The sequence below is a fragment of the Scyliorhinus torazame genome, chromosome 9 (assembly GCF_047496885.1).
Source record: "Scyliorhinus torazame isolate Kashiwa2021f chromosome 9, sScyTor2.1, whole genome shotgun sequence".
Taxonomy (NCBI): domain Eukaryota; kingdom Metazoa; phylum Chordata; class Chondrichthyes; order Carcharhiniformes; family Scyliorhinidae; genus Scyliorhinus; species Scyliorhinus torazame.
The window spans coordinates 73735351-73750811 of record NC_092715.1 but is presented as its reverse complement, the minus strand read 5'-3'; the positions used below and the strand labels follow the sequence as shown (position 1 = coordinate 73750811).

The 15461-nt window shown below is 48.9% G+C and overlaps 2 protein-coding genes across 4 annotated transcripts in view; one reads left to right on the top strand and one right to left on the bottom strand.

Annotated features, from left to right (window-relative positions):
- Positions 1-2030, bottom strand: part of mrps27 (mitochondrial ribosomal protein S27) — a 188583-nt gene extending 186553 nt beyond the window's left edge. Inside the window, exon 1 of the mRNA XM_072516145.1 lies at positions 1940-2030. Within this exon, the coding sequence (XP_072372246.1) occupies positions 1940-2015 (76 nt within the window). The 5' untranslated portion in view covers positions 2016-2030. The remainder of the gene's footprint in view (positions 1-1939) is intronic.
- ptcd2 (pentatricopeptide repeat domain 2) overlaps positions 1235-15461 on the top strand; it is a 68038-nt gene continuing 53811 nt past the window's right edge. For 2 of the 3 annotated variants that reach the window (XR_011949033.1, XM_072516142.1), the window contains exon 1: positions 1235-1345. Coding sequence is in view for 1 of the 3 variants with exons in the window: in XM_072516142.1 (XP_072372243.1) it covers positions 1246-1345 (100 nt within the window). In the remaining 2 variants the exon portion in view is untranslated. The other variant, XM_072516143.1, reaches the window with a different exon arrangement.

Genomic DNA, 15461 nt, shown 5'->3' with positions numbered 1-15461 from the left:
ACTGTCACAGGCAGGGCATTCCACACCCTTACTACTCCCTGAGTAAAGAACCTACCTCTGACATCTGTCTTGTATCTATCACCCCTCAATTTAAAGCTATGTCCCCTCGTGCATCACCGTCCGAGGGAAAAAGCTCTCACTGTCCACCCCATCCAATCCTCTGATCATCTTGTATGCCTCAATTAAGTCACCTCTTGACCTTCTTCTCTCTAATGAAAACAGCCTCAAATCCCTCAGCCTTTCCTCATAAGATCTTCCCTCCATACCAGCCAACATTCTGGTAAATCTCCTCTGCACCCTTTCCAATGCCTCCACACCAAGGAAGTAATTCAGCCCATTGAGTCTACAGACACTCTGAAAGAGCAAAAAGATAAAAGCAAATTATTGCAGATGATGGAATCCGAAACAAAAACAGAAAATACTGGACAATCTCAGCAGGTCTGACAGCGTCTGGAGAGAAAAGGGGGCTACCGTTACTAGTCATTGCAATGTTAATGTAAGCCTACTTGTGACACTAATAAAGATTATTATTAAGAGTCTGGATGAGTCTCTGGACTCGAAACTTCAGCTCCCTTTTCTCTCCATAGATGCTGCCAAACTTGCTGAGACTTTTCAGTATTTTCTGTTTTTAACTCTGAAAGAGCACCACACCCAGGCCCACTCACCTGCCCTATCCCCATAACCCCACCTAACCTGCACATCTTTGGACTGTGAGAGGAAGCCGGAGCACCTGGAGGAAACCCACGCAGACACGGGGAGAAAATGCTAACTCCACACAGGTTGCAATTGAACCAAGGTCGCCGGAGCTAAGGCAGCAGTGCTAACCCCGCTATGCCACCCAAATGGAGCTGATAAAACCTCGCACTTGTGGTTTACGCGGTGAGTGGACGGGCTGCAGCCGGCTGTCCGCTCAGCCCCGCCGCTCCCAGGTGTGCAGTGAGCTGTGCGACGCCGCGTACCTGCCAGGCCGCTCGCAGCTCGAGCCAACAGCGCGCTCCGCCGCAGCATGGAGGCTGCCATCTTGGACCGAACCAAACCGAAACCTCGGCAGGTGAGGGGGTGGGCTGTAATAACTAAAATAAATAAAGCAGTAATTATTTACTTTTTAAAAACACGTAATATGATTAAATGTATCTCGATTATACTGGGGCTCCCGTTGATTTCAACCCCCCCCCCCTCACGAGGGTATGTTGTGACCCCCCCCCCCCCCTATCTCCCGGCGAGCAGTGGTAATGTCCGAGAGCAATGGCGGTGATTATGACGCGGGGGCTGAGCGTTTTATTCCAGAATGTCAGAGGCTGCACGTTCCTTCATCAGCATAAAGCCCGCGACTGCTGGCGCTGCGGTGAGTGAGAGTGCGGGCGGGAGGTCACTGAGATCCACTGTGCACTTTCCCAGGGTGAGAGGGTGACATTGGTGCCCACCGAGTACCAGCCAGCCAGCCAGGTGATTCGACCCCTTCAAAGCGAAGCAGCTGAGAGTTGTAGAAATAGGTCATGTTTTTAAATCAATATCAGCGATTAACTGTCGCTCTTCGAGAGATCTGCGTTTGGGCATTGTAATCGCAGCTGCCTCCGTCCATCACAGCGCTGATTTCAAAAGTTCAGATCCAAGTTCAGGAATTTCGAGTGAAAATTAGTGATCCTGCACAACGCAATGAACTCCGTGCAGCCGTGCGGAATGGGCCGCTAGTTTTAAGCTGGCAAAAAAGGGACAAGGTGCAAAATGCCTCATCCCGTTTATACAAATGATGTGGACATGCCGGCGTTGGACTGGGGTGACCTCGCACTTGCCCACGTTGAATTTCAGCAGTAAGAAGTCTTACAACACCCTCTCACACAGGTTAAAGTCTAACATAAGACATAGGAGCGGAGTAAGGCCATTCGGCCCATCGAGTCCACTCCACCATTCAATCATAACTGATTTCAACTCCATTTACCCGCTCTCTCTCCATAGCCCTTAATTCCTCGAGAAATCAAGAATTTATCAACTTCTGTCTTAAAGACACTCAACATCCCGGCCTCCACCGCCCTCTGTGGCAATGAATTCCACAGACCCACCACTCTCTGGCTGAAGAAATTTCCCCTCATCTCTGTTCTAAAGTGACTCCCTTTTATTCTAAGGCTGTGCCCCTGGGTCCTAGTCTCCCCTGCTAATGGAAACAACTTCCCTACATCCACCCTATCTAAGCCATTCATTATCTTGTAAGTTTCTATTAGATCTCCCCTCAACCTCCTAAACTCCAATGAATATAATCCCAGGATCCTCAGACGTTCATCGTATGGTAGGCCTATCATTCCTGGGATCATCCGTGTGAATCTCCGCTGGACCCGCTCCAGTGCCAGTATGTCCTTCCCGAGGTGTGGGGCCCAAAATTGCTCACAGTATTCTAAATGGGGCCTAACTAGTGCTTTATAAAGATTCAGAAGTACATTCCTGCTTTTATATTCCAAGCCTCTTGAGATAAATGACAACATTACATTTGCTTTCTTAATTACAGACTCAACATGCAAGTTTACCTTCAGAGAATCCTGGACTAGGACTCCCAAGTCCCTTTGCACTTCAGCATTATGAATTTTGTCACCGTTTAGAAAATAGTCCATGCCTCTATTCTTTTTTCCAAAGTGCAAGACCTCGCATTTGCCCACGTTGAATTTCAGCCATTTCTTGGACCACTTTCCTAAACTGTCTAAATCTTTCTGCAGCCTCTCCACCTCCTCCATACTACCTGCCCCTCCACCTATCTTTGTATCATCGGCAAACTTAGCCAGAATGCCCCCAGTCCCATCATCTAGATCGTTAATATATAAAGAGAACAGCTGTGGCCCCAACACTGAACCCTGCGGGACACCACTTGTCACCAGTTGCCATTCCGAAAAAGAACCTTTTATCCCAACTCTCTGCCTTCTGCCTGACAGCCAATCGTCAATCCATGTTAGTACCTTGCCTCGAATACCATGGGCCCTTATTTTACTCAGCAGTCTCCCGTGAGGCACCTTATCAAAGGCCTTTTGGAAGTCAAGATAGATAACATCCATTGGCTCTCCTTGGTCTAACCTATTTGTTATCTCTTCAAAGAACTCTAACAGGTTTGTCAGGCACGACCTCCCCTTACAAAATCCATGCTGACTTGTCCTAATCTGACCCTGCACTTCCAAGAATTTAGAAATCTCATCCTTAACAATGGATTCTAGAATCTTGCCAACAACCGAGGTTAGGCTAATTGGCCTATAATTTTCCATCTTTTTTCTTGTTCCCTTCTCGAACAGGGGGGTTACAACAGCGATTTTCCAATCCTCTGGGACTTTCCCTGATTCTAGTGACTTTTGAAAGATCATAACTGATGCCTCCACTATTTCTTCAGCTATCTCCTTTAGAACTCTAGGATGTAGCCCATCTGGGCTCAGAGATTTATCAATTTTTTGACCTCTTAGTTTCTCTAGCACTTTCTCCTTTGTGATGGCTACCATATTCAACTCTGCCCCCTGACTCTCCTGAATTGTTGGGATATTACTCATGTCTTCTACTGTGAAGACTGAAGCAAAGTACTTATTTAGTTCCTCAGCTATTTCCTTGTCTCCCATCACTAGATTACCAGCGTCATTTTGGAGCGGCCCAATGTCTACTTTTGCCTCCCGTTTGTTTTTAATGTATTTAAATAAACTTTTACTACCATTCCTAATGTTACTGGCTAGCCTACCTTCATATTTGATCCTCTCTTTCCTTATTTCTCTCTTTGTTATCCTATGTTTGTTTTTGTAGCCTTCCCAATCTTCTGATTTCCCACTACTCTTTGCCACATTATAGGCTTTCTCTTTTGCTTTGATGCATTCCCTGACTTCCTTTGTCAGCCATGGCTGCCTAATCCCCCCCTCTGAAAACCTTTCTTTTCTTTGGGATGAACCTCTGTACTGTGTCCTCAATTACTCCCAGAAACTCCTGCCATTGCTGTTCTACTGTCTTTCCCACTAGGCTCTGCTCCCAGTCGATTTTCGTCAGTTCCTCCCTCATGCCCCTGTAGTTACCTTTATTTAACTGTAACACCTTTACATCTGATTCTACCTTCTTTCAAATTGCAGATTGAATTCTACCATATTATGATCACTGCCTCCTAAGTGTTCCCTTACTTTAAGATCTTTAATCAAGTCTGACTCATTACATAACACTAAGTCCAGAATGGCCTGTTCCCTCGTGGGCTCCATCACAAGCTGTTCCAAAAAGCCCTCCTGTAAACATTCAATGAATTCCCTTTCTTTGGGTCCACTGGCAGCATTATTTACCCAGTCCACCTGCATATTGAAGTCCCCCATGATCACTGTGACCTTGCCTTTCTGACATGTCCTTTCTATTTCGTGATGCATTTTGTGCCCCTGGTCCTGACCACTTAGGAGGCCTGTACATCATCGCATTATGTTTTTTTTGCCTTTGTGGTTCCTCAGCTCTACCCACACAGACTCCACATCATCTGATCCTATGTCGTTTAGTGCTATTGATTTAATTTAATTCCTAATTAACAAGGCAACCCCGCCCTCTCTGCCCACCTCTTTGTTTTCTTAGTGTGGTGGACCTTAGATTACGGAGCCTTTCCATACACTGTGTCATATTTTGTGGGATGGGGACTATCGTAACCTCTCCGGAGTTCTGTCTTTCCGTGCTTTTTTGTATTCCTAAGCAGCTACGCTTCCCACTGATTACTTCACCTCTTGGTTCCCTGACTTTCCCTCCCCCCCCCCCCCCCCCCCACAATCTCACCTCTTGGTTCCCTGACTTTCCCTTCCCCCCCCAATCTCTCGTTTAAAGTCCTATTGACCACCCTATTTACTCTTTTCGCCAGAACACTGGTCCCAGCTCGGTTCAGGTGGAGACCATCCCAACGGTATAGGTCCCCCCTGTCCCAAAACTGATGCCAGTGTCCCATGAAAAGGAACCCTCTTTCCCACACCACTCTTTCAACCACGTGTTAACTTCCCTTATTCTTGCCTCCCTATGCCAATTTGCATGTGGCTCAGGCAGTAATCCGGAGATTATGACCCTTGAGGACCAGTTTTTTAATTTGAATCCTAGCTCTTTATAATCTCTAAACCGGTCCTCTTTCCTAGACTTGCCTATGTTGGTACCGACATGGACCACAACAACTGGATCCTCCCCCTCCCTCTCCAGTATCCTTCAAGCCGGTCAGAGATGTCCCACACCCTAGCACCAGGCAGGCAACATACCATGCGGGACTCTTTATCCTGCTCACAAAGGATACTATCTATCCCCCTGATAATAGAATCCCCTACAACTACAACTTGCCTATTTACTCCCTCCCCTTGAATGGCCCGCTGAACCATGGTGCCTTGGTCAGCTGACTCATCCTTCCTGCAGCCCTGTTCGTCCACACAGGGAGCAAGTGCCTCGTACCTGTTGGACAGGGTCAAGGGCTGAGGCTCCCGAGTTCCTGACTGCTGGTTACCTTTACCTGCCTGACTTGCAGTCACACCCTGCTGTCCCTGGCCACTGGCAGGATTTAAACTACTTACTCTGACAGGTGTGACTGCCTCCTGAATCATTCATCTGAGGAAGGAGCAGTGCTCTGAAAGCTAGTGATTTGAAACAAACCTGTTGAACATTAACCTGGTGTTTTAAGACATCTTACTGCGTTTATACAAAAAGATGGGTTGCTCACGAATCGGTTCTAGTTATGACAAACCGATGAGCAACTTCAGTGCGACTATTAAAAGATGCAAACCCACATCTAGTTTGGGGTGCAATGCTTAATAATATTCTCTGTTGGATCCTGCTTAGATCTTTATCTATTTTATTCTTTCATTAACCTGTATCCGAACTGTTCTTTTCAAGATTTGGGACAGAAAAAGTATCCATTGACCAATATACAAAGTCCAAGGTACATTAATGTTTGCTAAGAAACGAGTGAGAAATGGAGCATGTCCCTTTGGTGTCACTGGTTCAAAATCCTGGAAGTTACTTCCTAACAGGGCGCTCCTGCAACTCTAGGACTCAAGAAAGGCAGTTAGTGCCAGGCAATAAACTGCTGGCAAGCCAGCAATACTCGTATCCCATGAATTATTTTTAAAAAGGCATGATAGGCCAGCGTGTCGTCACCTCTTATCCCACCCCCCCTCCAAAAGCTGTAGCGAGGCAGATATGATGTGGAGATGCCGGCGTTGGACTGGGGTGAGCACAGTAAGAAGTCTTACAACACCAGATTAAAGTCCAACAGGTTTGTTTCAAATCACTAGCTTCCGGAGCACTGCTCCTTCCTCAGGTGAATGGAGAGGTGTGTTCCAGAAACATGTAAGTCAAAGATGCAAGACAATGCTTTGAATGTGAACATTTGCAGGTAAAGCAGATCCAGAGAGAGGTGTAATCCCAGGTTAAAGAGGTGTGAATTGTCTCAAGCCAGGACAGTTGGTAGGATTTCGCAAGCCCAGGGCAGATGGTGGGGGATGAATGTAATGCGACATGAATCCAAGGTCCCGGTTGAGGCCGTACTCTTGTGCGGAACTCAAGAACAAACATAGAACATACAGTGCAGGAAGAGGCCATTTGGCCCATCAAGTCTGCACCGACCCACTTAAGCCCTCACTTCCACCCTATCCCAATAACCCCTCCTAACCTTTTTTTTTGGCCACTAAGGGCAATTTATCATGGCCAATCCATCTAACCTGCACGTCTTTGGACTGTGGGAGGAAACCGGAGCACCCGGAGGAAACCCTCGCAGACACGGGGAGAACGTGCAGACTCTGCACAGACAGTGACCCAGCGGGGAATCGAACCTGGGACCCTGACGTTGTGAAGCCACAGTGCTAGCCACTTGTGCTACCATGCTGCCCTTGGCTATAATTTTCTGCTCGGCGATTCTGTATTGTCACGCGTCCTGAAGGTTGCCTTGGAGAACGCTTACCCGAAGATCAGAGGCTGAATGCCCTTGACTGTTGAAGTGTTCCCCGACTGGAAGAGAACATTCCTGCCTGGCAATTGTCGCACGATGTCTATTCATCTGTTGTCGCAGCGTCTGCATGGTCTCCCCAATGTGCCACGCTTCGGAACATCCTTTGCTGCAGTGTATGAGGTAGACAACGTTGGCCGAGTCGCACGAGTATGTACCGCGTACCTGGTGTTCTCACGTGTAATGGTGGTACCCATGTCGATGATCTATCACATCTTGCAGAGATTGCCATGGCAGGGTTGTGTTGTGTCGTGATCGCTGTTCTGAAGGCTGGGTAGTTTGCTGCAAACAATGGTTTGTTTGAGGTTGCACGGTTATTTGAAGGCAAGTAGTGGGGGTGTGGGGATGACCTTGGCAAGATGTTCGTCTTCATCGATGATGTGTTGAAGGCTGCGAAGAAGATGTCGTAGTTTCTCTGCTCCAGGGAAGTACTAGATGACAAAGGGTACTCTGTCGGTTGTGTCGCTTGTTTGTCTTCTGAGGAGGTCGGTGCGGTTTTTTGCTTTGGCGCGTTGGAACTGTCGATCGATGAGTCGAGCGCCATATCCCGTTCGTACGAGGGCACCTTTCAGCTGTAGATGTCTGTTACGATCCACCTCGTCTGAGAAGACCCTGTGTGTACGGAGGGCTTGTCCATAGGGGATGGCTTCTTTAATGTGTTTAGGGTGGAAGCTGGAGAAGTGGAGTATCGTGAGGTTATCCGTGGGTTTGCGGTAAAGCGAAGTGCTGAGGTGATCAGCCTTGATGGAGATGAGTGTGTCCAAGAATGCAACCAATTTTGGAGAGTAGTCCACGATGAGTCTGATGGAACTTATTGATGTCATTGTGTAGTCGTTTCAGTGTTTCTTCACCGTGGGTCCAAAGGGAAAAAATGTCTTCGATGTATCTGGTGTATAACGTCGGTTGAAGGTCCTGTGCGGTGAGGAGGTCTTGTTCAAACTTGTGCGTGAGATGTTGGCATATAGAGGTGCGGATTTGGTCCCCATGGCTGTTCCGTGTGTCTGGATGTAGAACGTGTTGTCAAAGGTGAAGATGTGATCCAGAATGAAGCGGATGAGTTGCAGAATTGCGTCTGGAGATTGGCAGTTGTCGATGTTGAGTTTGAGGCTGTTGCAGCAATACCGCTATCATGGGGGATGCTGGTGTAGAGTGCCGAGACGTCCATTGTGACGAGGAATGTTCCTAGTTCAACTAGACCACCCATGGCCTTCAAACAACCGCGCAACCTCAAACAAATCATTGTTTGCAGCAAACTACCCAGCCTTCAGAACAGCGACCACGACACCACACAACCCTGCCATGGCAATCTCTGCAAGACGTGCCAGAACATCGAAATGGGTACCACCATTACACGTGAGAACACCACCCACCAGGTACGCGGTACATACTCCTGTGACTCGGCCAATGTTGTCTACCTCATACGCTGCAGGAAACAATGTACCGAAGCGTGGTATATTGGTGAGACCGCAGACGCTGCGACAACGGATGAACGGACATCGCGCGACAATCGCCAAACAGGAATATTCCCTTCCAGTCAGGGAACACTTCAGCCGTCAAGGGCATTCAGCCTCTGATCTTCGGGTCAGCGTTCTCCAAGGCGGCCTTCAGGATGCGCGACAACGCAGAATCGCCAAGCAGAAACTTATAGCCAAGTTCCGCCCACGTGAGTATGGCCTCAACGGGGATCTTGGATTCATGTCGCACTACAGTCACACCCCCCCCCAACATCTGGCCTGGGCTTGCAAAATCCTACCAGCTGTCCTGGCTTGAGACAATTCACACCTCTTTAACCTGGGGTTACCCCACTCTCTGGATCTGTAAAGACTTAATTATCTGCAAATGCTCGCATTCAAAGTATCATCTTGCATCTTTGTCTTTGTCTATATATATATGTTTCTGGAACCCACCTCTTCATTCACCTGAGGAAGGAGCAGTGCTCCGAAAGCTAGTGATTTGAATGAAACCTGTTGGACTTTAACCTGGTGTTGTAAGACTTCTTGCTGGGCAGATGGCCATCGGACTAGGAAAATCTGAGATTTGGTTTGGAAGCTACTAAAAAGTGCGACTGGTGTAATGACTGGTGTAAGGGGTAGCGCAGTGGTTAGCACAGTTGCTTCACAGCTCCAGGGTCCCAGGTTCAATTCCCAACTTGGGTCACTGTCTGTGCGGAGTCTGCACATTCTTCCTGTGTCTGCCTGGGCTTCCTCCAGGTGCTCCGGTTTCCACCCACAGTCCAAAGATGTGCAGGTTAGGTGGATTGGCCATGCTAAATTGCCCTCCGTGTCCAAAAAGGTTAGGTGAGGTTACTGGGATGGGGTGGAGGTGGGATCTTAAGTAGGGTGCTCTTTTCAAGGGCCAGTTCAGACATGGGCCAAATGGCCTCCTTCTGCACTGTAAATTCTATGATTCTGTGACCCATATGCAGGTTCAGTTGGCAGTTAGGAAGGCAAATGCAATGTTCGCATTCATGTCGAGAGAGCTAAAATACAAGACTGTTGAGGCTTTCTCAGCCTCTGGACAGACCCCATTTGGAGTATCAAAGGAAGGATGGTGCTGGCCCAGAGGAGGTTCAGAAGAATTATCCCCGGAATGAAGAGCTTGTCGTATGAGGAACGGTTGAGGACTCTGGGTCTGTAAACGATGGAGTTTAGAAGGATGGGGGCGGGGGTGGGGGGATCTCATTGAAACTTACAGAATACTGAGAGGCCTCGATAAAGTAGACGTGAAGGGGGTGTTTCCACTACTAGGAGAAACAAGAACCCAAGGGCACAGCCTCAGACTGAAGGGACGATTCTTTAAAACTGAGATGAGGAATCTTTTCAGTCAAAGGGTGTTGAATCTGTGGAAATGATTGCCACAGAAGACTGTTGATGCCAAATCACTGAGTGTCATTTAGACAGATAAATAGGTTCTTGATTAATAAGGGGATCAGGGGTTATGGGGAGAAGGTATCAGCCGTGATTGAATAGCAGAAGCGATGGGCCGAATGGTCTCATTCTGCTATATCTTATTATCTAAAAAGTTAATGTTTCGTGTTGCTGACTGTTCAGATGACAGGACAGAATATGAAGCAAATAAAGAAAAAAAAAGTTCTTCAATTATATAGCGCCTTTCATGACCTGAGATATCGCAAAGCAGAGTCAATTAAGTACTTTTTATTTGAGCTGTAATCACTGTTTTAACATGGGAAACACAGTAGTCAATTTATGCACAGCAAGCTCCTACAAACAGCAATTTTGATGTTGTTTGAGGAATAATTATTGGCCAGGACATTAGAGATAATTTGCCTGCTGTTTTTTTTTTAAATAAAATGGATATTTTGCATACACCTCGGAGAGAAAACTCCACCTCGATTTTACATCTTATCCGAGAGATGACACCTGCGACATTGCAGCACTCTTTCGATTCTGCACTGGAGTGTCAGCCTAGATTGTTGTGCTTAAGACCTGGAATGCGGCTTGAACCCACAATCGGGTGAGTATGGTGCCAACTGAGCCATGGTTGGCACGCTAACCTGCAGAGGCAGCCCCACGGACAGTGGAGAAGAAGCCGGCATGGACATCTGTGACTGTGCAAATAACTCGAGGACAAGGGGGGATAATGCACCGTGACCGTAATGACCGAGGATGTCATTTGGAGTCATTGTAGTGCTGTAAGAAGGGTGGAGGTGGAAGAATTCCACCAAGGTGCTTAAAGAGAGCTGGGCAGAGGCCTGGGAGATGTCAGTAAATGTGTTGAGCTTGCAGTGAAATGGGATGTTTTATGCTGTGCATTAGTTGGCGAGGATGGAATGTTTTGGGATGGGATTAATTTGAGAGGGCTGAAGACGGTGATTTTCAATGGAATGGCTGTTGTGCCTCAATTGTCACCGTCAGCTAGCATGGGGAGGGGGGTGGTCAGGCAATGTAGTTGGATGATAAGGATCGCAGTGCGAACAGGGTTGAGGGGAGGTTGATCTGATGGACTAGAAGCTTGGGCATCAATTGCGGAATAAGATGGAAAGAGAAAATTCACGCCAGATATAATAGATTAAAAGTGCTCGTGTTGAAGGGACAGGAACACGGCAGGTGATTCTTTTAATTAGGTTCCTGTGATTCTAGTAATGCTCAATGGTTTATTAGCTGAAGGGTATTACACAGCAAGAAGCCATCCATTCACCTTGTTAGGGTCACCAAACTGTTAAATATTTTTCTGAGCTACTGGAGTTGAGCTTTTCACAAATTTGACATTACTTCAGAATATAGTACAGTTTGAAAAGTAAACAGAAGATTTATTTTTAACGTATATGTGCCATTGATATTATCCTGTCTCGGGGCAATGAACATTGGGAATGTTAAGAACTGCGGCTCAGGCGTTATGGGCACAAACTGAGTGAGATACGGTCTGTATTGTAACATGGTTTTCCAAAATTACAGGGGCAGTTTAATGATGCAACATGACTTGTAATGGCCAGCAGTGTATCCTTTTAGAACATAGAACATACAGTGCAGAAGGAGGCCATTCGGCCCATCGAGTCTGCACCGACCCACTTAAGCCCTCACTTCCACCCTATCCCCGTAACCCAATAACCCCTCCTAACCTTAAGGGCAATTTATCATGGCCAATCCACCTAACCTGCACGTCTTTGGACTGTGGGAGGAAACCGGAGCACCCGGAGGAAACCCACGCACACACGGGGAGAACGTGCAGTCTCCGCACAGACTGTGACCCAGCAGGGAATCGAACCTGGGACCCTGGCGCTGTGAAGCCACAGTGCTATCCACTTGTGCTGCCCTCAAACTTAAATCTGTGAGTTTCCAGGTGCGGCGATGACCAGCTAAGTCGCACGTTTCGGCAGCTCCCGGTGGAAAGGACTTTTGGGCTCTTAATAGGAGCCCCAACGGCAATTGTAACGGCTAAAAACACTGTGCGGCAAACCAGAAGGGAATCCCCCCTGGACACGGATGGAAAAAGGAGAGGAAAGTGGCCGGATTGCGGTGGATCCTCTAGAGCAGCGGCAAGGAAGGCAAGCACAAAGCAAGATGGCGTCGGAAGGAGGCAGTTTAATATGGGGCCCTGACCAACAAGAGTTCCTGCGGCGTTGCGTGGAAGAACTTAAAAAGGAGATGAAGAAGGAGCTGTTGGCCCCGATATTACAGGCGATTGAAGGGCTAAAGGAGGAGCAAAAGACCCAGGAGCAGGAGCTTTGGGTCGTGAAGGCAAAGGCTGCTGAGAATGAGGACGACATACAGGGCCTGGTGGTGAAGACAGAGATGCACGAGGCACAACACAAAAGGTGTGCGGAAAGGCTGGAGGTTCTGGAGAATAATGCGAGGAGGAAGAATTTAAGGATTCTTGGTCTTCCAGAAGGGGCGGACGTCGGGGCATATGTGAGCACGATGCTGCACTCGTTAATGGGATCGGAGGCCCCGACGGGCCCGTTGGAGGTGGAGGGAGCCTATCGAGTTATGGCGCGAAGACCGAGGGCTGGAGAAATTCCTCGAGCCATAGTGGTGAGATTTCTCCGATTATAAGGACAGAGAGATGGTCCTCAGATGGGCAAAGAAAACCCGGAGCAGTAGGTGGGAGAACGCGGTGATCCGCGTATATCAAGATTAGAGTGCGGAGGTGGCGAGAAGGAGGGCAAGCTTTAATCGGGCCAAGGCGGGCTGCACAAAAGGAAGGTTAAATTTGGAATGCTGCAGCCGGCAAGACTGTGGGTCACACATCAAGGGAAACACCACTACTTTGAAACGGCAGAAGAGGCGTGGACATTTATGGTCGAGGAAAAACTGGAATAAGCGGGCTAGAAAAAGAACGTTTGGGACAAAGTGGTGGGGCGAATATGTGGGGTGAAGAGGGGGGGAAAAGGGGGAAGAGATGATTTCCCAAGTTGTTAATCCTGCGACCCTGTAACTTTTCTCTCTTCCCCATGTCGTGGGGGAGGGGGGGGAGGGAGGATGAGGAGCTGGGGGCGCCGGCCATTGGGGTCGGGGCCAAATGGGAAGTGCGGGCTTTGTTCCCGCGCTATGGTAATCATGGCGGGAACAGGGAAGCAGGGGGCCTCGCACAGTGGGAGCCGAGGTCACGGGGGGAAGCCGAGGTCAGCCAGAGTTTTCTGACTTCTGGGAGCAATGTGGGGGTGCAATTACGCTAGCGAGGGATCTAGCTGGGGGGGGGGGTTAACTGGGTTGCTGCTGCTGGGGAGAAGGGGGAGCTGGTATGGGGTGGGGTGGTCGGGGCGGGAGGGCGCCGTTGGGGGGAGATACGGCTACGTGGGAACCGGGTGAGGAGCTGGATTGAAAAAGGAGATGGCTAGTCGACAAGGGGGGGGGTAAAGAGCCCCCCACCCGGCTGATCACGTGGAATGTGAGAGGGCTGAACGGGCCGATAAAGAGGGCACGGGTACTCGCACACCTAAAGAAACTTAAGGCAGATGTGGTTATGCTGCAGGAGACTCATCTGAAACTGATAGACCAGGTCAGACTACGCAAAGGATGGGTGGGGCAGGTGTTTCATTCGGGGCTAGATGCAAAAAACGGGGGTGGCTATACTAGTGGGGAAGCGGGTAATGTTTGAGGCAAAGACCATAGTGGCGGATAGTGGGGGCAGATACGTGATGGTGAGTGGCAAATTGCAAGGGGAGGCGGTGGTCTTAGTGAACTTATATGCCCCGAACTGGGATGATGCCAACTTTATGAGGTGTATGTTAGGACGTATCCCGGACCTAGAGGTGGGGAAGTTGGTAATGGGTGGAGATTTTAATACGGTGCTGGACCCAGGACTGGACAGATCGAGGTCCAGGACCGGAAGGAGGCCGGCTGCAGCTAGGGTGCTTAAGGACTTTATGGAGCAGATGGGAGGAGTAGACCCCTGGAGATTTAGTAGACCTAGGAGTAAGGAGTTTTCGTTTTTCTCCTATGTCCACAAAGTTTATTCACGGATAGACTTTTTTGTTTTGGGAAGGGCACTGATCCCGAAGGTGACGGGGACGGAGTACACGGCTATAGCTATTTCGGATCACGCTCCACATTGGGTGGACCTGGAGATAGGGGAGGAAAAAGAACAGCGTCCACCCTGGAGAATGGACATGGGATTATTGGCAGATGAGGGGGTGTGTTTAAGGGTGAGGGGGTGTATTGAAAGGTACTTGGAACTCAATGATAATGGGGAGGTCCAGGTGGGAGTGGTCTGGGAGGCGCTGAAGGCAGTGGTTAGAGGGGAGCTGATATCTATTAGGGCACATAAAGGAAAGCAGGAGGGTAGGGAAAGGGAGCGGTTGTTGAAAGAACTTCTGAGGGTGGACAGACAATATGCGGAGGCACCGGAGGAGGGACTGTACAGGGAAAGGCAAAGGCAACATGTAGAATTTGACTTGTTGACTACGGGTAATGCAGAGGCACAATGGAGGAAGGCACAGGGTGTACAGTACGAATATGGGGAGAAGGCGAGCATGTTGCTGGCCCACCAACTGAGGAAAAGGGGAGCAGCGAGGGAGATAGGGGGGGTGAGAGATGAGGAGGGAGAGATGAAGCGAGGAGCGGAGAGAGTGAATGGAGTGTTCAAGGCATTTTATGAAAGATTGTATGAAGCTCAGCCCCCGGATGGGAAGGAGAGAATGATGTGCTTTCTGGATCAGCTGGAATTTCCTAAGGTGGAGGAGCAGGAGAGGGCGGGACTGGGAGCACAGATTGAGACGGAGGAAGTAGTGAAAGGGATTGGGAGCATGCAGGCGGGGAAGGCCCCGGGACCAGACGGATTCCCAGTTGAATTCTATAGGAAATATATGGACTTGCTGGCCCCGCTACTGATGAGAACCTTTAATGAGGCGAGGGAAAGGGGGCAGCTGCCCCCGACTATGTCAGAGGCAACGATATCGCTCCTCCTATAGAAGGAAAAAGACCCGCTGCAACGCGGGTCCTATAGGCCTATTTCCCTCCTGAATGTGGACGCTAAGATTCTGGCCAAGGTAATGGCAACGAGGATAGAGGATTGTGTCCCGGGGGTGGTTCATGAGGACCAAACTGGGTTTGTGAAGGGGAGACAGCTGAATACAAATATACGGAGGCTGCTAGGGGTAATGATGATGCCCCCACCAGAGGGGGAAGTGGAGATAGTGGTGGCGAGAAAGCATTTGATAGAGTGGAGTGGGATTATTTGTGGGAGGTGCTGAGGAGATTTGGCTTTGGAGATGGGTATATCAGATGGGTACAGTTGCTGTATAGGGCCCCGATGGCGAGCGTGGTCACGAATGGACGGGGGTCTGATTATTTTCGGCTCCATAGAGGGACGAGGCAGAGATGTCCTCTGTCCCCGTTATTGTTTGCACTGGCGATTGAGCCCCTGGCCATAGCATTGAGGGGTTCCATGAAGTGAACGGGAGTACTCAGGGGAGGAGAAGAACACCGGGTATCTCTGTATGCGGATGATTTGTTGCTATATGTGGCGGATGGCTGAGATAATGCGGATACTTGGGGAGTTTGGGGATTTTTCAGGGTATAAATTGAACATGGGGAAAAGTGAGTTGGTT